Here is a 20,985-nt window from a genome sequence, read left to right as displayed (position 1 = left end):
TTTATGTAAATAGACATTGTATCCAGAACTAGAAAGCTTATGACTTGTTGTGATTTGCATGTGTTCTTTACAATATGGTTTAGTTTTCAACAGATTATGAAATATGAACATTTTTAAAACAAAGTAGGATTTATATACTTGTGGGTTTTTTTAAAAAAAAAGGTTTAACAGCTTATTCAAAGACTTGGTTAGTGTGATGAGCATAGTTTTTTTCCCATATGTGTCCAAAAACATACACTGAAGCAGGTACAATATAAGCAGCTGAATTGAAAAGTGACGGTTTTCCAATAAGTTAAAGTTTTGCAGTTGCAATTTTCATACAAATTTAGCAGCAATTTTTTGTCCAACTTAATTTAAAATTGTCAGCCAAGGAGCAAATTACTTAAAATTTTAGGATGAAGTCTGCATTTAACTGCATTAGCAAAGATATATTTATTTTTTGGAATTTTTTTCTTCTGAATTAAAATCATGACAGGTAAAAGAGAAATGGTGGGGGGAACTTATATTTCTGAAAAGTTGAAAGAACATCTAACTGGAACCTTATGTAAATAGTTATGGATCCTTTCAGCAAGATAAAGTTATATGACTTGGCATTATTTTGCCACAACCAAACTTAAATGTAGTCATTCTCTTTAACGACTGTATTCTTAGTACTGAAAAACCCTTTAAAGAACTTAAACCCTTGTTGAACATATAGTGCAACACGTATAAGCTACCTTATCAGAGCTAACAAACTTGGAGGACTGATTTTTTGCTTATCTTCCTGGCTGGAGTCAGGAAATTACTGCAGAAGTTAATAATCCTTAGGAAAAAAAAATGCAAGCCAACAAAAAACCCAAACCAAATAAAAAGAAGCTCGTCTTTGCAGCAGGGTGAAATTGCTAATGACTCTGCAAGCTTTTTAGCTGAAGAATTACAAAATAAGAACATCTACTACTTTCAACTATAGAATTGTAAAATTTGAATGTCTTACCCTGGCTCACCAACTTGACTCATAGTTTGGGTTGGCTTTGCTAATGTAGTCTCAATTTTGATATTTCAGTGCTTGTTTTCAGGAAGGTGAAAATACTGAGCTGTGCTTGAGAGAGCTGGTCAGGATTTCTTAGCAAGACATGAAGACCAGGTATTTAGTATGACTGACATAATGTAATTATTTTACCACAAATTCAAGACAAAATACCCCAGAGGGGAAAATTTACCACAGCTTGTTTATGTTCAAACATGCATAATGCCTCTCTCAGCACTATAATATTTTTTAGAGAAAAATAGTTATATTTTGGTACTTTAAAAATGAATTAATTGTAAATTAAATTTTTAAGCTCTGTACATCAATGTCAGGTATGTAAGTGAGACAGTTGTGTAAATGAAATTTGCTAGATGTTTTTGAAATGCTGTAGTGTTACGTCTGGTTATTTCTGAAATACTGTTTGTGAAGAACAAAAGTTTTACTTTTGGGAGATCTCTGTGTATTTACTTGAGAAGATAAGACTCTGGCACCGGTTTTCTTTTAAAGGGTTACAACATGACTATATTTCTAACAGTTACCACAGCAAAAGTTGCTTAGAAGAAAAGGTCTGTTGGAAGGATCTTGGAATGGTGCAGGACTGCTCATTAAAACCTTCTGTACTTTTAGCTCTGCTGTAGTAGCTTTCATTTGACTGCATTCTAACTTCTTATACAGTGAAGAATGCTTTCATGTGATTGAGAGAATATACCTTGTTTATGAATACTCACAAAATTATTTTTGGTTCTCTTGATTTTCTGGCCAATCTTGAAGTTAAGACCCAAGCTCTTAAAACTGTGCTATAGTAAAGAAAAAAAACCCTGACTTGTATTGGACTGTAGTTTTCTTTTTCAGGTTGCTTCTTTGTTGAGAAATCTTGGTCGGAAGAAGCAAAGAGTGGATTTGATAGGGCTGTTTTGAAGGTGATCTCTGAAATTCCTTTATTTCATTTGATTACCTTTGAAAACAATTGGGGCAGCAGAATCAGCAAGCAGATACTAACCTACCTTGTAAGGTCATGCTTAACTGGTTATGTGATGATTATAGCTGTATCTTGCTAAATGCTTCTTTTATTCCAGTGATGTAGTAGTGAAACAGATTATACTTAGATATGCTGGCATAAAATCAGGAAATGGGGTGATACATAATTTAACAAAGCAATAATTGTATATAAAGAATTAAACTTGTTTTTGAAACTGAAAATGTGTATTGCCATGCATCCAGTGAGAAAGCTTTGAAGCAAGTGAGTACATTCATGCTCATTTTGTTTTACATTCACTACGTGAAGTTACCATGGTGAATATGTACCTTTTCAAAGACAGATACAAGTAAATGTGTGTAAATTCAGATACATTTTCTGCATTATATATTAAATATATATTATATATTAAAAAAACAACCAAAACACATAATCCCCAAAAAACCTCAACCTTGAAATCATCTCACATGCTGATGTTAAGGTGGAAAGTTATGGCTACACAGAAATTAAGGAATAAGATGGCTGAAAATAATGTCCAAGTGTTTTGTCCCCAAGTCTGTAGCTAATTGATTGTCTAATGTAAAGTTGTCTGGTGCTATTCCTGGTTCCATGCGTTTCTTTCCAAGTCCTTTATTACATTTCTAGGATGTATGGTAGTTACATTACATGATTCTTTTTTAAGCTTATACATTTTTTCCAACTTTTAAACAATGTATCTTTTGAAAAATTTTAATAGAAACACTTTCTTAGCTTTTGAGAGCTTTAGATGTGTTTTATATTGATTTGGAGCTATTAGCATAAGCAGTGACAAAAATCATCACGTACAGAACTTGACCTTGATAAAAAGGTCAAGTTGAAGCAAACAACAAGAATTTTCCTGATTTCTACAATGGAAATTGTCGAGGGTGTTTTTTTAATCCTATTAATGGAGGGTATGTAGTACAGTTGAAGAATCAGACTGTCTGGATGCAGCGATGTGTTGGTTGTCTTCTTGCCCAGTCTCTCTGCCCTCTTTTCACGTTTTATGTTTTTATATAAATCAGTCAAAAATATTAGAAACCCCATGGAGGTCGTAATAGGCATGTATTTCATAATGGCGATGATGTCTAGTTTTTGTGAATTTGGACACATGCATTCCCTGTTAATGACTGTTTAAATGTTTTAGTGCAGTTTAATCCTTGTTTTGTTTAGAATTTACTGTCAGTGTTATGGTATTAACTGATTCAGGTCAAAAGGGTTTCTTCCTGCAAGTTGTCAATCAAGCAGAGACTACTGAGTTGCAATTGGATTTTTCTGTGTGCTCTTGCTCCTTCAGAGAGCTAGTTGTTGGCTGTCCTTTATTTTTAGCTTTAAGTGGACACTTCATTACAGGCAGTTCCTATGCTATGGCTACTTATGTCTGTGTATCTTAATGTTTTTCCTGCCCCATCTTCTGAAGTCTGCTCTTCCACTGATCTGTGTGATGTGGTTTCTTATTTTCTAATTCAACTTTTGCTTCCAATGCAAACTGGCAAACTCTAAAGCCATAATAGCATTATCATATTACTTACAACATTGTTTCCTTTCCTTTAAACAGTAAACCTATCAGGCCTACCTAGGTCTTTTTTTAGCAGCTACTTGATTAGTTTTAGGGTAAATGACATACCAAAAAATTGGAAGTCCCTGTCAAAAGAACAGTGTGAAAAATCAGGTTCCATTTAGAACAACTCAGCAGAATGCTCTGTGTGTGGATTTTCTGCCACACAAGGTGTTTTTTTTTTTATTTTTTTACTAATGTCTGAAAGGCACATCTCTTGCTTATATGAACAACATATTGTAATTTCCAATGGGAATTAGAGATGTGAAAACAGTATTTCTTAAGTTGTGGCCTTCATAAAATCTTTCAAGTTCAGTGGAATTATGTGGGATTGTATTTTTAGGTCAGATTTTATAGTTATGTGAAATACAGAATGACCTAAGTAAGGTTATGGATGCCTTATTTGGAATCAGTTTATCTACAGGCCTACTGAAATGGTTTGAAGCTTTTGACAGGTTCCACCTTTGAATAGCACATAAGAGCATATCTTGAGAAACAGACTCTGGAGAACAAAACCAGCATAATGCTCTAATAATTCAAATAGAAGAAGCCAGTACTGAGTTTGCAGGATGTACATTAAGAAAAATCTTTAACAACAACAGCTGTATTTAATTTATATATATATAGCCTTTATAAAACTTTGGGCATCCACAGGGTGGGTGACCTATCAGATATTTTAACTGATAGATTTATCTTTCAAGACATGCAGCATTCCTGAATGAATAATTGACTTGGCAGGTAGGAAGACAGAAATAGTTTTAGGAAGTATGTTACTCTGAATTTAATTACTTCTTGTCATCTTCCTACCATTTCATCTCTTGTTACTGCTCTGGAACCAGTGTAGATGATCAGCTGATTTTCAAAAATTTTTATTTTTATAATCTGGCTTAAAAAGTAAGTCTGCTTTTCCACTCCTGCAAATGAGTAGCAACCTCCTTTAACTTTGCAGAAAGTCTGTAGATACTTTTTGGCTTATGGAAGCATTCTGTGGTTGAAGATTGTTCCTTAAAGCAAAGGAGAGCACAAACATGCAAAGGAACTTCCAGATGCTTGGAGGCTGATTTGACTTGAACAGTTATGATGTAGTTTCATCACTTATAAAAGAGGTTTTAATAACAAATTTAAAAGCAATTAGTGATGCTTTTTTGCTAACGTTAGAAATTTGTCCTAGTATACCATTGTTTTGATTATTAGAATCCTATTTCCAGTTTTCAGGTTTGAATGTTGCTGTTAACTAATATTCATTTGTTCCTATGCATTTAAGTAGGGAAATTCCTATCCTCTTTAAGGTCTTTTAGTATAGCATTTCTCTTCCTTCTAAAGGTCTTTTAGTATAGTCATGCAAAATAGTCCCCTTTGCTTAGTGTTCATATAAAGAAGCTGATCTCTCTTTGTTTTTTGGTTATCATGGTAGGTGACTCTCTAGCTGTTACTCTTAGAATTTACTTATCTTGAATATTAGAAGCAAAAAAATATGTGTACGGCTCTGGAAGATTTTGTCCTTAGCATTGTCTTATTTGATTAGCATGTATACACTTTCTTTTCTGGATGTACTTCTGGTCTGGTTTAGAATTGCAGTTTTCTTTTTTTAGTTTTTTTTTAAACTGCTGGTGACTTGTCTTAGAAGATGTTATAGAAATGTGTACTGTTATTTTATGCAGACTGAGTTTCATTCTCTTTTTCTGGCAGTAAATGTGTTAGTAAGTTATTTCTAATAATCTTATTAGGTTCATGCTCTGTGGCATTTTGTCCTGTTGGATTTTAATTGCTTCAGTTGATATAATTTATGCTGTCCCAAATCTGTTCTCAGTGGATGACTCCCTGATATTCATTCCATCAAAGGGCTCTTATTTTTTCTTTAGTCAATAACAGAAAGGCCTGACTTGAGAACTTTAGTGATCACATCCTTTTAGCTCTATCTTTCCAAAATCAGTAACTGTTATCCTTTCTTTATAAAGTTTACCTACTCTGCATTTCTCCTACTAATCACAATCATTTAAATCAAGTTTAAATATCATATTATGCCTTTGAAATCTAGCTTTGAAGTATAGGTTGAATGAGTTATATTTTCTTGGCATTAAAAAATTAGTTATTTTTCTGAACAAAGTCTCTTAAATTTCTCTGGTACTCTTTATTCTTTATTAATTTTCCTCTTACTTGAATTTTTTTTACTTTCTTTTTCTCCCATGTCTTATAGTCTTCTTGAAAAGTCAGGTTTAGCTGTCTCATACTATCTATTGACAACAGGTCAAAAAGATTTATTACTGAGCTCACTATGTAGGTGCTATTATTCTGTTTTCATACAACAAATAATTTTTATGTATTTAAGATGTTGCTTTGTGTATAAGCTTGTCAGCTCTATTCTCCCTGGTTTGGGGCAAATGATAAGCTTTCCTCAAAACTGAGAGGGAAAGAGGCTCCCCTTTTTCATTCTCTTATTTCATCCATATTCCTCCTTTAGGGTATACCAAGGTCCACATGTTTCCTTGCTAGTGAAAATATGGGCAAACTGGACTCCTAATTCTTGGAGCTGAGATAAAAAATAATCTTTACTTGGTCTTCATTGTATAGCATCACTGGTTCTTCCCTGTTTGGAGCTGAAAAATCCTTGCTACTTGCTTTGCTACCAGGAGTGTCTTAACACGTTCACTTTTCGCAGCCTTTAGTAGTGACTACTACTGTTGAAGCACTGGAACAGGATGCCAAGAGAAACTGGGGGCTCCCTAGTGCTCCTGAAAGTGTTCAAGGCCAGGTTGGATAGAGCTCTGAGAAACCTGGTCTAGAAAGTATCCCTGCCCATGGCAGGAGGTTGGAACTATGTGATCTTAAGGGTCTTTTCCAACCCAAACAATTTTGTGATTCTGTGACAGCTCTTAATTAATCAGTGCTTTTTTTTTGTACTCATGAACAGTCTCTTCCCTTCACAATTGCTATCCTTATTTGCAGCAGGGGGAGGTTCCAGACAGAATAAGCACTTTATATCTTCTTGGGATACTGCCTATATGTAATTCTTGTATCTTTGGTTTAAAAGGGATGGAGAGGAGAAGGCAGCTTCCTTCTTTCTGAAATTCTTTATCTAGCCTGCTAAAGTAACAACTTCTCTGATTTACTACAGCTTCCCTTTTTGTAACTTAACATTTAGTTTCTGTTTCAAATGCCTAGCTCCTGTGTGTGAGCTTTATTATGGAAAAAATTCTGTTGTAAGTTGTCACTTACTAATCCTGAAACTGCTTTATTGAAAAGAAAATTTGACAGGGTAGCACATTCTGGTTGACTTTGTTCTTTAATTTAGAATAGTAATTATATCTTGGAAGGTTATCCTCAACAGTAGTTTTTTTCCTTACAAGAATCTTTGTTTCCAAGTATTTGTACTTCAGACTTGAATTGTTGTACTGAAAGGTCTTAGAGTTGCCTTTTCTGAAAGCACTTTTTAAAGATTCTGGGCACGTTTAGATTAAAAGTATTTGCACTGTTCTTGTCCGCAAATAGTAGAACACTATTCATTTCCTTTACTCAAGAAGGGAATGGTTTTCAATTAACACTCTAATTTCCAGGGGTTTCTTGAAAATTATCCATCCAAACGATTTCTTGATGGAAAGGATTAAAAACCCCATCATCTTAGTAGTTGGATTTTTTCCCTTCTGTTTCTCATTTTTCCCCTCACCATGGTTAGCAAATTGTTCTTCCCACAACATGTGTTTTTTACCTTGTAAAACAGAAGGTATTCAAAAGTTAGGCTGAACCCTGAAATTCTATTTATGAAGGACTTGAACATTAGGAAGCTTGACACTGATATTTGCTTTGTTGGAGGAAAGGTAAGGGAACAGAAATCTCTATGTCTAAAATATTTCTTTTCCAATTTTTAACTGTATTTCTGCAAAGCTTATTTTTGTGGTGAAATTCTGTCTGCTTTCCACCTGCTTATCCAAACTCTCTCCCATTAATACAGTGAGCTTTCTATATGCAAAAAACAGCTCCAAGTTATAACTTTGCTGTGGTAGTTGGATCTCACTTAGACTAAATTAATTCTGCATTCCTGACTGTTGTGATGTTAGTGTCACTCGCTTGAAGTTCCGTTTTAATTTTCCATCTCTTTCTGTGAGATAATTCTGTTCATTTCTTCTGGAATAATGGGCAAAATAGAACGTAAAACTTGCATTGCTTTATGTTTCTCTTTCACTAGTCCAGAAACTCATTTGACTGTTAGGGAAATTACCTGTAGTAAGAAAGACCTGAAAGCAATAGATGTAGCAGCCTCTCACTGCGGGGATGTGCAGGGGTGTGGATGTGTTGTAAGACTGTGGGGAAAAGATTTAGAATTCTTGTCTTTGTCTCAGCCTGTAGGAGTGAAAACAGTACCTACCTCACAGGATTTTTGAGGCTTGATTTATTAATTTTTTAAAATAAAGCTGATAGCCTCTGGAAGGTGCTGCAGAAATGCACAGCATTACTGTCTGAAGGCTGAATATTGTTGGTTTTTGTTTTGTTTTATTTTGTTTTTTCCCCTTTCCTGGCACTATATATAGGCCTGCTGCAGTTAGGGAAAGAATTTTGTTTGGTGTCTCTTTAAAGAAAATGCAAAAGTGCTTTGCTGGGGAGAATAGAAAGGGGCTTTCTGAAGAGGTGCTGAAGACATGAAAATTCAGAGTGGTGATTGGTCACCTCTGCTTGATTGACAGGTTGCAGGGAAAAACAAAAACCCATTTGTTCTGGCTTAATGGAACTGGAAAACAGAAAATGAGTATCAGGTAAAAATTCCTTTTTTAAAATCTTTGCAGTTCTCCTATAAAAGGTGGAGTTTTTACGCAAATTTACTCCTTCCCCACTCCAATAAATTAAGAGTAGGAATTACAGAAACAGGTAGTTGCTAAGCTGTGTAATGTGGGTTGTCTATGTCAGTGCGTTTTCCAGGGGGCAGGTGTTGTGGAATACCTCAGCAGCCACTGCTACTGGGGTAGCTTAGCAAGAAGGCGAAGGATGGAAAGGGTGTAGTAACTAAGCCCTGGACTGGGCCCAGCTCTCTGGTTAGGCTCATTAGCAGGACGTTCAAGGGGAAGCTTTTATTTTCACTTCCTATACTGTGCCTGCTTTGTGGATTAAAGTCTGTCAGTTTCTACTGCTATCAATTTGGAATCTTTCATGAGCATTATTACAAAATTCACTGGAAAGTGAATAGCTAAAAAAGTAAGCTTTGTTTTAAAGTAGCTTCCATATAGCAGTATGCTGTCATACAGATTTTATAATAAATTCAATGTCAGCACCACAGTTTTGAGAATCATAATTGAAAATTATTAATTTCTGTTAATTATTTTGTATGTTGATGTATTTCAGATTGAAGGACAAGGACATGGTGCAGTTTTTGACTGCAAGTGCTCTCCTGATGGACAGCATTTTGCATGTACTGATTCTCATGGTCACCTTCTGATTTTTGGCTTTGGTTCCAGTAGCAAATATGACAAGGTACAGTGCAAGATGTAAATCAAAATGTTTGTTTGTGTTGAATGCTTTTGTGCAAACTTTTGTTCAGAGCTTCATTTTAAGAGGGCATGTCTTGACACAATTTTGAGCTATTAATAGGGGATGTTTTGGATGCTTGTTGTTAACAATGAGATTTCTTTCACTGTCTTTTTTTAAATTATGGAAACACAATTACTTACATGGGAAGTTCAAAACGATAGTAATTTAACAACAGAATTCAAAATTAACCAGTCTAGTCTCTTAAGTGACAAAGTTACTAATATCTACTAATATCTACTAATGTATCCACATGGGTAATGGAAATAAGCTGCAGTGGAACTGATAGTAGTTACACATTTTACTTGAAATATTTTTTTATGGTTCCTAACTAAGACCCAAAAAATGTGTGTGTAATAGAACTAATTCCTGATATCTGTATTTAAATATTGAATAGCCTTTGAGAGAATTATTTATAAAACCTATGCTATGTTTTAGTGATGCAATTTTGTCTGTTAATGAAGTACCATCATAGATGCCTTTGTGCATTACATAGAAATATTTCACCATTAGTATGATTAAAATATTATATCTTTATTCTAATGTCATACTCTGCATTGTGCATTCTGAGTGTGGGTGTCCTGCCACAGACCCTCATGACTATAAAGATATGTGGTGTTATTTTTTTTCCTTTGTGGAAGAACATGCTCTGGGAACCGTACGGGTTTGGCATGTCCACAAGATTGTCTTTTACCACACAGTAAAGAAACTAGGTGTGCCTCTTCTCCCTTTTCATAAGATTTAAGTAGGTCTATCTGCTGCATTTTCATCTCTGCTTCTGGTAGCTGGCACTTGAATGCTGTTGGTGAAGTGCTTTTTTTTGGATTTTGCCTCCCGCTTTGGATCTTTGGACTCAGGCAAGTTTTGAAAGCATTTTGGCAAACAGCAGTGCAGAGGGACCTGAAGGATGGAGAGCAAAAGGAGTTTTGGTCTTTGTCTTGTAAGCTACTGGATTTCTTTCTGTAGTCTTACAGAAGGATTTGCATTTGGGGATCTATTTTTTTCTCCTTGTTTCTCAACTATGATTTGAAGTGCTCAGTACTAAGCTGCTGTTGTGATCCCTCAGTTATTACTATCATCTATGCATTTCCCCTTCAATTCCAAATAAGACAAATAAGTAAAACAAGCAAGAAAAATCAGGATTGTCAGATCATTTTCTTTGTGTTTCAGGATTCTTGCTGTTCCAAACTTTAAAGCTTGTTGTAATAGGAACATTTTTCTTTCCATGTCCACGGATTGTTTCAGGTTTCTTTTCCTCTCCAATTGTTTTGGAAGTATGTAGTTCTCTGCCACTTTGAAATGCTGGAAATTAAATTGATACTGTGGGTCTTTTGGTCTTTGCTGTGATAGATCAGAATTTTCCTTTATACTGCCATTTGAGAATTTACTTGTGAGGGATTAAATCTGTTTGTACAATGAATACAGTTGCTTTTCTCTGCTTGAATTCAACAAACCCTTGGCTCTCTTGGGATTTTTGCTGCAGCCCCTGAGAAAACATGATATTTTAAATTTTTCACTTATTGAATGATTTAAAATAATCATCTACAGCTGTTGCTGTACCGGTGTTACTCTTGACATTCTTGATCATAGAAGAAATGGGAGCAAATAGGACTTTATATTTGTTACCACTTTAATCTCAGTCTTCCACTCACAGAAAACTCAGCTTGGAAGTGTCTGGTGTCTTCCATGTGTGGTTTCATCACCTCCGTTTTTGTCTGACCTGATTTATGGGAAATGTAACTACAGGTAGGTAGGTGCTGGAGATGGTGGCTTTTTTCTCTCTTTCTCCCCCCAGATACTGGGGAGGGGTTCAGACATCTTGTCAGACTGTGATCTGGTGAGATATGTGTTTTTTGGCCTTGAAAGTGTTTCCCATCTTTGTGGGGAAATGAATTTTACAGAAGAAAGAGGCATGGTAACCTGTCCTGTATTCCTGCATTTTTGAATTGACAGTATTTGTAACTGAGATAGTGTTAACTCTACTGCAAGAACAAGCTCTTGTTTTTCTACATGTTGTTTTTTCACATTATATTCAGATAGTATTTACATTTCCTAGTTGACTGGAACCAGTGCCTAGGCTTTCTTTCCCCCGCAGTGTGATCTTGGCCACAATGAAGATGAATGGCGTGGGGTGTTTGTTTTTTGTTTAGGGTTTATGGGGTTTTTTATGGGTGGTTTTTTTGATGAAAAATATTTTTGTAAAGTAATTCTTTTATGGGGGAAAATGAAAAAAAAATATGTGTGCTGCTTCTTGTTTGGGGTTCCTTGGGCCAATTTCAGCTGAAATCTGAGTATGTCATCACCAGTGTTGAGCCGAGTCAACAGGGCATGTGCACTTCAGGAGTTCTTGGTTAGGTGGAAACTTGTCCAGGAATGCTTGGCAGTTCCAAAGTGTAAGCTGCTATTCTGTTGATTTTAAATCATAGAATATTCTGATTTGGAAGAGACCCACTAGGATCGAGACCAACTCCTAGCTCTGCACAAAGCACATCATATGCCTGAGGGCATTGTCCAAATGCCTTTTGAACTCTGGAAGGCTTGGTGCTATGACCACACTCCTGGGGAGCCTGATCTCTGAGCTTTCTAAGGCATTTGTTCCTGTAGACTGCCACAGTACTTAGCTGGAAGTTTGTGTATGATGGATTCATGCAGTACTGGGGAAAACCTCTTTGTGTAACTGTGCCCATTTGGAGAAACTGAGCATTCTGAATGTGTGATTGGAGGAGAATCTATCTACAATAGCTCAGACCTTGTGGAAAGCTTTTGTGCTCATTCCCAAGCTGGGTTTGTGAAGTTATGAGTAGAAGACTCATATGCAAATGGTGACGTGATATCATCTTATTGTCATGAATTTGATCTCTAACAGTATATAAACAAATAAGTCTCATTGTTAGTAGTTCTGGCTGGTTTTCTGATGGAATATCTAATTCTTCTGATTTTTCTCAGATTAAGAAATTTTCCTGGATTCCAGTAGGGATATTCTCTACCTGAAAGTTGTTCTGAGCCTGTGTTCTCCAAGAAATGCCATGTTATCTTATGGAGTATAAAATTGTTATTTACTCTTTCTATTATGCTTGATTGCAATATAGGGTACACAGAAGTGTAATTGAGACGAAGTCTAGGACTGGGTCTCCCCTTTGCACACAAAACCTGGGATGCAGACTACCCTGTACAGCCAAGACACAACATAATAAAACTCACAGATTGTGTGACCTTGCCATTGTTTTCCTCAGTGTGGGAAGTACTTAGCTGAAGGACTTGTACTAGGTGTAAGTAATGCATATTCTGTTATGATTTTCAGAGACATTTTAAGTCCTCTTAGGAGACCTATATCTCTCTCATATTGAGCTATTGTGAGATGAAGAAATAAAGGTGTTAATCAGGCCTTGATTCTGTCAGTCAGACACATGAAAGCACTTTTATCTTTCTCATTTAGCCTCTGTTAAGAAAGAATCTGGCAGCAAGATTTCATCCTGTTGGCTTTTTACTGCAGTGGGATATCACCTTGTCCATATGCATTTTGTAAGAGTAGTCTTTTGAATCTCTGAGGTGAATTCTTTTCCATTGCATATTTCTTTGTATCTTTCCAGTTTCTTCCTGTGGTTATTTTTCTGAGTTTTTCTGAGGTCTAGATCCCATGATTCCTATGATTTTTTTCCCAATTCTTCTTTGTAAATCCTCTTAATGTGGGTGCACTTTCTGATGCTGTAATTGCCAAATGCCTGTTTTCATCTTTTTTCCCTGGTCTTCTTGCTCCCAGGATGGGAGACATTTGTCATTGAGAGACCAGATCTCTGAGTAGCTGCTATAATCTCTGCCTTACTACACAGCAAGTTACTGGAGCCTGTGTTACAGATTGGTCATGATAGAACATACTCTTCAGAAATCAGGGGATGTTCTATGACAACTTGGGCATTCTTCTCTCCATGCTCAAAAGACAAGATTTTTTTTGAGATTTCTATGCATTCAGTCAATAACTTAATTGTTTTTATACTGGACTGGAAATATTAATTTGTGTGAATGATGATTTTATGATTTGATTTTCACTTGTTCCTAGTTCAACTGAGTACATGAGTGAGCTGCCGCAGGGTTTGCTTGCCAGTAGGTGGTCTTGGGTTGTGTAGGATATGCATCAGCCTCTCTTCTATTCACTTTTTCTTTTCTCCTGTGCTTCAATATCTTTCTTATTGCACAATACTTAGATACATGTGCCAGTGAGGGATCGAGCATACATCTTTTTATATTTATTTGGACAAAAAATTCTTCAGTCTTGAGGGTCTGTGGAAGGTCATCTATAATAAATTAGGAGCAGGTGGACAGAAATAAAAAAGAAAATTTAGAGGAAAATTCAATTTTTATCTTGGCTTTATTTTATTGATTGAATATTTTTCTGATATCTAGCAATATAGTAAGGATATATATATTTTGATGGTGTTAAAATATTTGACAATGCCCTGATGTAATAAATACTTTTCCTAGTCTTCTGCCTGCACCATATCTCATAAGTCACAATTTTTTATCAGAAAATTTATTCATGTGTTCAGACTACAGAAGAAAATTTATAAACTAATACATTAATGTTTTATTTGGTCAGATGTCTTCGAGTAGTTAAATGTTACCCCATTCCCTTATTCTTTACATGCTTCCCACCCTCAAACATGTGGATTGTTCTCTTTGCAGTGTAATACAGAAAAGAGTACTTTGAAATAAAATAATAATGGAGTAATTGAATTTTCCCTTTTAAACTGAAATTAACACATCAGCTTACAGCCCTGTTTTTTGCAAAAGTGACCATGAGTACCACTGTTAAAAATACTTTTGGCAGTTCTCTTCTATATGCTTTTCTAATAGGTTCTTTAAAAAAATTACAAAATGACTTTGTTTACAGATAGCAGATCAGATGTTCTTTCATAGTGATTATCGGCCCCTTATCCGTGATGCCAACAACTTTGTCCTGGATGAACAGACACAGCAGGCTCCACACCTTATGCCTCCCCCATTTTTGGTTGATGTGGATGGCAACCCTCATCCTGCAAGGTATCAAAGACTAGTTCCTGGTCGTGAGAACTGCAGGGAGGAACAGCTTATTCCTCAGATGGGAGTGACCTCTTCAGGTATGGAAAATTTCACTTCACTGAACAGTAGTCTAGTTACCTTCAGTTGTTCTACAATTTCACTTTGTCCTTTTTCTTCATTTATGGGCATAGTAGTTCATGTAGTGTGGAAGAATTACTGTGTCTTCGGCATTGATTGCTTATGACAATTTCATTTGCAGTATTGTCATCAATCAAGTTGGCACTAGGTGATGATATAACACCAGTTAGCTCAGAGTTTGTTTCATTACTGGAGCAGTGTATTATGCTGTATGAGCTCTCAGTTGTCTCTTTAGGATAAGATTTTCTGCTTTAGAAAACCTATGAAATAGACTGATCTTCCACAGATCAGTTAGAAAAGGTAACACCTACAAGAACAGAAAAATAAGAAGACCTCTGAAAGAAGCAAAATTCTCTTCCTCTTTAGTTGAAGACAGTCATTAGTTTTAAGCTTTGGTGATTTGGTTGAAGAACTGAACACTTGATAAAAGTATAAAATCTAGGAAGTTTCTTGAAAGTTTTATTCTCATGCACATGACATGAGAAGAGCATGCAAGTATTGGGCCAAGGGCTGGCTGTTGGAAACTGCATAAAGGTGTTTCACATGGGTAGGGATGGAAAAACAATGCTTACTTACTATGTGTCACTAGTTTGATATTAGTATGACTAAGCAAATAGTGACTGGTGAAAGTAGCTTTAAATGTTTTCAAGATAAGCATTGTTAACTATTTGGGTATTTTTGAAAATATGTGAAAACTGACTGTTACTGTAAATTTTAATTTATATGTTCATGATACTTAAGCCTGTGGTGTGGCAGACATTCCAGGAAGGGGTAACTGAAGGTGTTTTTACAAAAAAATCTCTTCATCCTTATTTGTAGACCTCAGGATTGTAGGACAGTGAATATTTAAATATTTTTAGGGGAGGATTTCCATGTTTCCTCTGAAATTACAGGAAGAAATGCTACCTGAGAAGCAACTGTAAAAAGGAGAATATCATATTCCTGGTGAACGTAAATTTCTTAGCTAGCGTCTTTGAAACAAAATTTGATTTTTAGGGAAGGATGACACTTTACTTCATTGTTACAGTTAAAGTGTGTATCCATTGCATTGTGAAATTCTCCAAATTTGAAAATGTCCTGGGCGCGTTCTTCAATATATCTTGAAACAAGTCAGGCTCTGCACACAGGCCCAATAAAATTAAATTTAGTGGTCTGTCCGCATGACACATGAATGCTTATAGGAAGTTGGTGTCCATAGCGTTTTGTTTAATAGCAGGGAGCTATCCACCAGCTTGGCAGGTGATGGAGAGACACAAGACAGTTTTTTACCTTTTTGCAATATAGCAACAATGTGGTTGTATGCAGACCTAAACAGAATTAATATATTTTATACGTTCCCTTCCACTAAGGCAGTTCCATTTCTTTCTGAAGCTTTGTTGTGGGATTTGATGCATCTCACTTAGAGCAGTGACCATTCATGTTAAGTTTTCTGTAGTTTCTAAGAGTAGGGGGACTTTAGATAGTCATACATGATTTACTGCCTTGAAGAACATGAAGCTCCTTTAAACCAGATGTTTTGAAAAAATCAAGTATATACAAGTGTCTTTATTATTTTATTTAAAAAGAAACCACTTGCTGTTTCTTGCTAAGGCATTGTCTCACAGGCCAGATACATAAAAACATTCCTTTTGTTTAGATAGCAGTTTCCTTATTTAAGATCATTCTTGGTTTATTAGTAGTATTTCCCGTTGTTCTCAGTAGACACTATGTCTGCTTACAAGATCGACAAATTAATCTGTCTCACTTATATGAGTCAGAAAACATCCAGCTGTTGTTATACCCGAGCTCATTCCATTATTCCTAGATTCTGCTGCTTTAGGGAAGTTGACTTCAATAACCTTTAAAGCCTGAGAGCACTGTCTTAAATATTTATAGTTTTTTTCTGCATACTGTTAAGAAATAGCAGCTTCTGTGCAGCCACATAATCAAAGCTCTTCATTTCACAGTGCAATTACTCTAATATCTAGTCTTTGATCTTGAAAAGTGCAGTTTATACTGTTATATTTCTTTGGAATCATGCTGGAAAAATAATATCTATCTCTTGTTTCTTTGAGCATTGTTACTCCTCATTACAAAGTTTGCAAGTTCTGCTTCTCTTGGCTAAAGCTTCCCACCATTCCACTCCACCATCTCACTGTTCTGTGTGGAGATGTCTGACTTCTTTTTTGAATCAGTACTGTAACCTTTGTCTTTTTTCTCTGTACCTCTCTAACTGTTTTTTGTGATCATTGTAAGTATGAAAACAGGTTTTGTGTTGTTCATGCTTAAGTGTGGTGTATATTGCTTGCTGCTCAGAAACAGCATTATCACCTTGTAATCACTTCTTTGGAGTCACTGTTTCCCATCTTCAATTCACAAGAACTACTACCCACAAGGAGGTTTCTTGGCTGTTTTACGTAACAAAGAAAATTACCGTTACTACTTGATCTGTGATCGGTGCTTCCATGTGGAGCTCAATTAAACATTTTTACTGCTGGGTGTTCTACAGTATAGATAATTATTTTCTAATTCAGTTAGACCTTGATGTAGCTCTTTCATTGAAGCTTATGAAGTGTTTTTTAATGCATTTGAAGCAGACTAATCTTGCATTTGAACAATTTGCATTGACTGAGCTGACAAACAACAGTTGTATTAAGCTTCTGTGGCTTGCTGGCACTTGTTCAAATTTAACCTTTTATTAGAGGTGAAATGTGGTCATCTTGACCTTGCTCCAGAAAATATAATGCTCTCAAATATATTAAGAGAAGAAGTTGATCTGTTTTAATAAATGGCTATTAGAAAAATAAGCATTAGACCATAGTTGCACATGTGATAATTTACTGTGCTTGTTTTAGATGAGCTGTTTCTACATGAATTTCCTAAAAATTTACATTTGTGTGTTGTTTTCCTGTATATTTTACTTCACAGGATTGAATCAAGTTCTTAGTCAGCAATCAAATCAAGAAATTAGTCCGTTGGATAGCATGATTCAAAGACTTCAGCAAGAGCAGGACCAGAGACGTTCTGGGGAGGCAGGAACCAGTAGTACCAGCCGGATAAGCAGAGGTAGATCACTGGGGAAGGGTGTTGAGGTTGAGAGCTGGAAAATATAGATCCCTTTATATTGTTCATTCTCTGTGCATTTTGTTGAACTAGTAGAAAGGAGGTATGGAGCTGTAGAAAATAGTACAGCTCTCAATTTTTTTTTTTTTTTTTTCTTTTGGTAAAATGTTTGGGTTCTTAACATTACAGATTTTTTGTTATTGTCTCTCACTCAGGGAATTGCAGCAACTGTGTTCCCTTAGAAGTAACTGCCCTACTGTTTAATCTACAGCTGGCCATCTAGTTGTTTGAAATCTGACTACTTTTAAACAAGGAAACAGGAGGAAGAAAAGGAGAACTCTGCAAAATTTTTCCATGTTTCAGTGTCTTTCACTAGAGTACACAGTAGTTTTCAACACTTGAAAAATTATGATTAGCAATCCACTAGGTTGAGCAGCATTAGCTTGTGTGTGTAAGGATATGGAAAAATGTTGGTATTTTGCTACTGTGTAGGTATTCAAAGGCTCTTGCATGTGTGTGTGATTTTGTTCTGGGTTATTTTTAATTTCCTGGCCGTTTCAATTTTTTGTCTGTAAATTTTACAGCTTGATTCCTAATTTCCAGTGTTGAGGCTTGATTTTTTTGAAGGCAGAATACTGTTTAAGGAGCACGCTGATTCAGTGAGATAGCTCACTGTTTTATAACACAGATCTAGAGTCCAGAAGCAATAGTCAGTATAAGTGTTTTCAAAGGTATTTTAAAGAAGCAAACATTTCCTTCACTTCAGATTGTTGGTACATCTGCTTCTTTATTATGTGAATTTTTGAACAGAGTGCTGCAGCCCAGTAGCAGTTTGTGCTGTCATGTGGTGACTGTAGAAACTGCTTAAATACTTATACTCAGTTAATATGATTTCTTTTGAAGTAATAGATCAAGTAAAGTTATTTTTTCCATTTCATTCCAAGTTTTCATTTTCAAATGCTTCCTTAAGAATTTCAGATCAAGAACTATTGCTTTTTGACTTTTTAGGATCTGTAAGCTCTACCTCAGAAGTACATTCCCCACCAAATATAGGGTTACGGCGCAGTGGACAAATTGAAGGTGTGCGTCAGATGCACAGCAATGCACCAAGAAGTGAAATAGCCACAGAGCGGGACCTTGTGGCTTGGAGTCGCAGGGTGGTAGTGCCTGAACTGTCTTCTGGTGTGGCCAGGTAAGCATAGATCAAGAATTTTACTGTGGTGAACTTAATTAAATGGAACAGTTTTGGAGCTTCTATCAACATTCACATCGTCATTTGTTTTCTGTGTTGTCATCTCAAATTTCTTAGAAAATCAGTTTGTTTGAAATCACTTGTTTGTATATCACTTGAAAAATCCTGTAATTCCAGAAGGATTGGGAATAAACATTGCCCTTTTAATGAATGACACAGTGAGTGAACTTGTATAGGCAATGGAATCTAGTTGCCTCAATATCTTCTGACTTGCAGCATAAGATTATATGTTTTAATTCCTGTCATTATATGGCATTTTATGGCTGGAATGCTGACCTAAACTATTGGTTGTCTGAGATGAATTTTGATTTCCAAACTGGAACTTCAATTTTTTCAGTAATTCTTGTGATGAGTACTTAAATCAGAAAGTCAAAAAACTTACTTGCCATAGTCAAACATAAACTGCTCTAGTTTAATGAAGATGAAAATTTTACTTTGTTTGAAAAGAACTGCTCTAGTTTAATGAAATAAGATGAAAATCTTCGTTCAAAAAAACCTAATTTAAAAGCCATGTGCTAACTGTAAAGAGAAGAACTGCTGTTCAAAGAATGCTATAGATGTTGAATGTCTATTCCTTGGTTTGGAATAGATCCTCTCAGCTGTAGTAATATCCTTTAAAGTTAACATCTCAGTTTTCTTTTTTCAGTAGGCAGGAAGAATGGAGAACAGCAAAGGGAGAAGAAGAAATAAGGGTGTATCGATCAGAAGAGAAACGAAAACATGTAATGAGTCACATTCCAAGAGAAAACAAAATACCTACGTTCTCTAAGGTAAGAAGTCCACCTGTGCTTTACCACAGAATGCAGCATAAAATTTAATTCAATAAGTTGGGTCACATAAATTTACATTCTTCTTCTCAGTTTTAAATTTACAAACCAGGGTACGGGAGTTTATTTACCTCACCAGAATGAGGAAGCCTGCTGTACTGATGTTTCAATAATTCTGAATAATAAACAACATGGATTGCTTTCCATGCTTTCCAGAAGTGGGGGAAAATCCCTGCAAATCTGGTGTTAGGAACATGATTTGCTGTAGGGAGCCTGTCACTATTAATCACACTCTGCTGCTGTTGTCTACATGTATGTTGTCTACATGTATGTTGACATACTGTTTGCTGGATAGTTCTATTAAAACTCAAGTCAGAGTTCTTAAACTTAAATTAAATTAAATAGATTAAATACATCTCCAAATAGAGAATTGGGTATTTTCTCTCATGGTACCATAAAAATCATATTGTAGGCTGTTATGGGATATATCTAAGTCATGATTTTTGCTAGAGCTGGGAGTACGTTTTCAGAAAAGATGAAAACAGGATAGATTAAGTACAAGGAAATAAGTTGTATTAAATTGACATAAGTGACTTGGTTTTTTTTTCATGTAACTTGCAAAAAATTTTAGTCTTGGATCTTTTTTATGGTTAAAAAATTTGAAGGATATATATTCTGTGTTTACAGAAAGCATTTGATGTCTCCTTTGTTTAAAATTAAAATAAATTTTATTTATGAATTGCACATGCTTATCTATGCTTTTCTAACTAAATAACCAACTATGTTTTTGTAATAAGGGAAGTAAATTTTAGCAATGGTAAAGGAGAACCCATACTTTGGGTTTTGTAATATGCTTAATATAGATGAGACTCTTTCCACCCTCAATCCAAAGCTTGTAACAAAGCTTTACAAGCTGTACAGCTTTCAGAAACACCTGCAAATCGTGGCAATTGTGATGGGAAAGTAAAAATCACTTATGGGATATAAGGTGGAAAAATGAATAAATGAAATAAAGAGCAAGTATGCAAAAGACTGAAGCTCTTAACGTTGAGTTCTATACTTAGTGCCTGTGCTGTTTAGTGCTTGCTTGCTTATGAAGGAAGGAACTGAGATTGCTTTCAATCTGAAAATAAGTAAATTTCAGATGCTTTGTAGTGATTCTGTAATTTTTAATAATGATGAGTTAATTTTATATGTAGTAGAGTAAGTCTGAGATTAACAAGTTTATATTTGATGCTGAACTTCAATATTGTTTTTCTGCTTTTTTCATTCTCAACCAAATTAAAGATTTCAGAAGAAGTGATGTGAAGTCTCCCCTATCCACAGTCCTCCAATAACTTGAAATTTCTTTTTAATATTTTTTTCTTATTTTTTCCTTCAATTTTCTTCATGTATTAAAATTTGAGTGCTTTGCTATCTGAAAAAATGGCACTGATGTGCTCTTTCCAGTTCTGCGGTCACCAACATTGTGCGTTTACCCAAGATACACTGAAAAATAATTGTTCACTTTTGTCTCCAGTGTTTCGTACATTGAGGAGGAAACTTTATGCCATGTGACAGGACTCATTGGTGAAATACCAGGACATCAGAAGTCTTCAGAACCCTTATTTTACTTTTGGCAGTAATGGAAAAAACGGCCTGACAAATTCAGATTTTGACAAAGTTTTTTCCTGTCTTGAGGGGATGTGTTTTGGTGTG

General features: G+C 35.5%; 1 protein-coding gene across 1 annotated transcript in view; it reads left to right on the top strand.

The window, feature by feature from the left end:
• PHIP (PHIP subunit of CUL4-Ring ligase complex) overlaps positions 1–20,985 on the top strand; it is a 105,970-nt gene that overhangs the window by 44,339 nt on the left and 40,646 nt on the right. The window contains exons 16-20 of the mRNA XM_086876353.1: positions 8,890–9,018; positions 13,961–14,186; positions 17,134–17,271; positions 18,277–18,460; positions 19,167–19,290. Coding sequence (XP_086732479.1) covers positions 8,890–9,018; positions 13,961–14,186; positions 17,134–17,271; positions 18,277–18,460; positions 19,167–19,290 — 801 coding nt within the window. The remainder of the gene's footprint in view (positions 1–8,889; positions 9,019–13,960; positions 14,187–17,133; positions 17,272–18,276; positions 18,461–19,166; positions 19,291–20,985) is intronic.

Source organism: Cyanistes caeruleus, chromosome 2 (genome assembly GCF_971803275.1).
Source record: "Cyanistes caeruleus chromosome 2, bCyaCae1.hap1.1, whole genome shotgun sequence".
Taxonomy (NCBI): domain Eukaryota; kingdom Metazoa; phylum Chordata; class Aves; order Passeriformes; family Paridae; genus Cyanistes; species Cyanistes caeruleus.
This window is presented reverse-complemented; position numbering and strand designations above follow the sequence as displayed.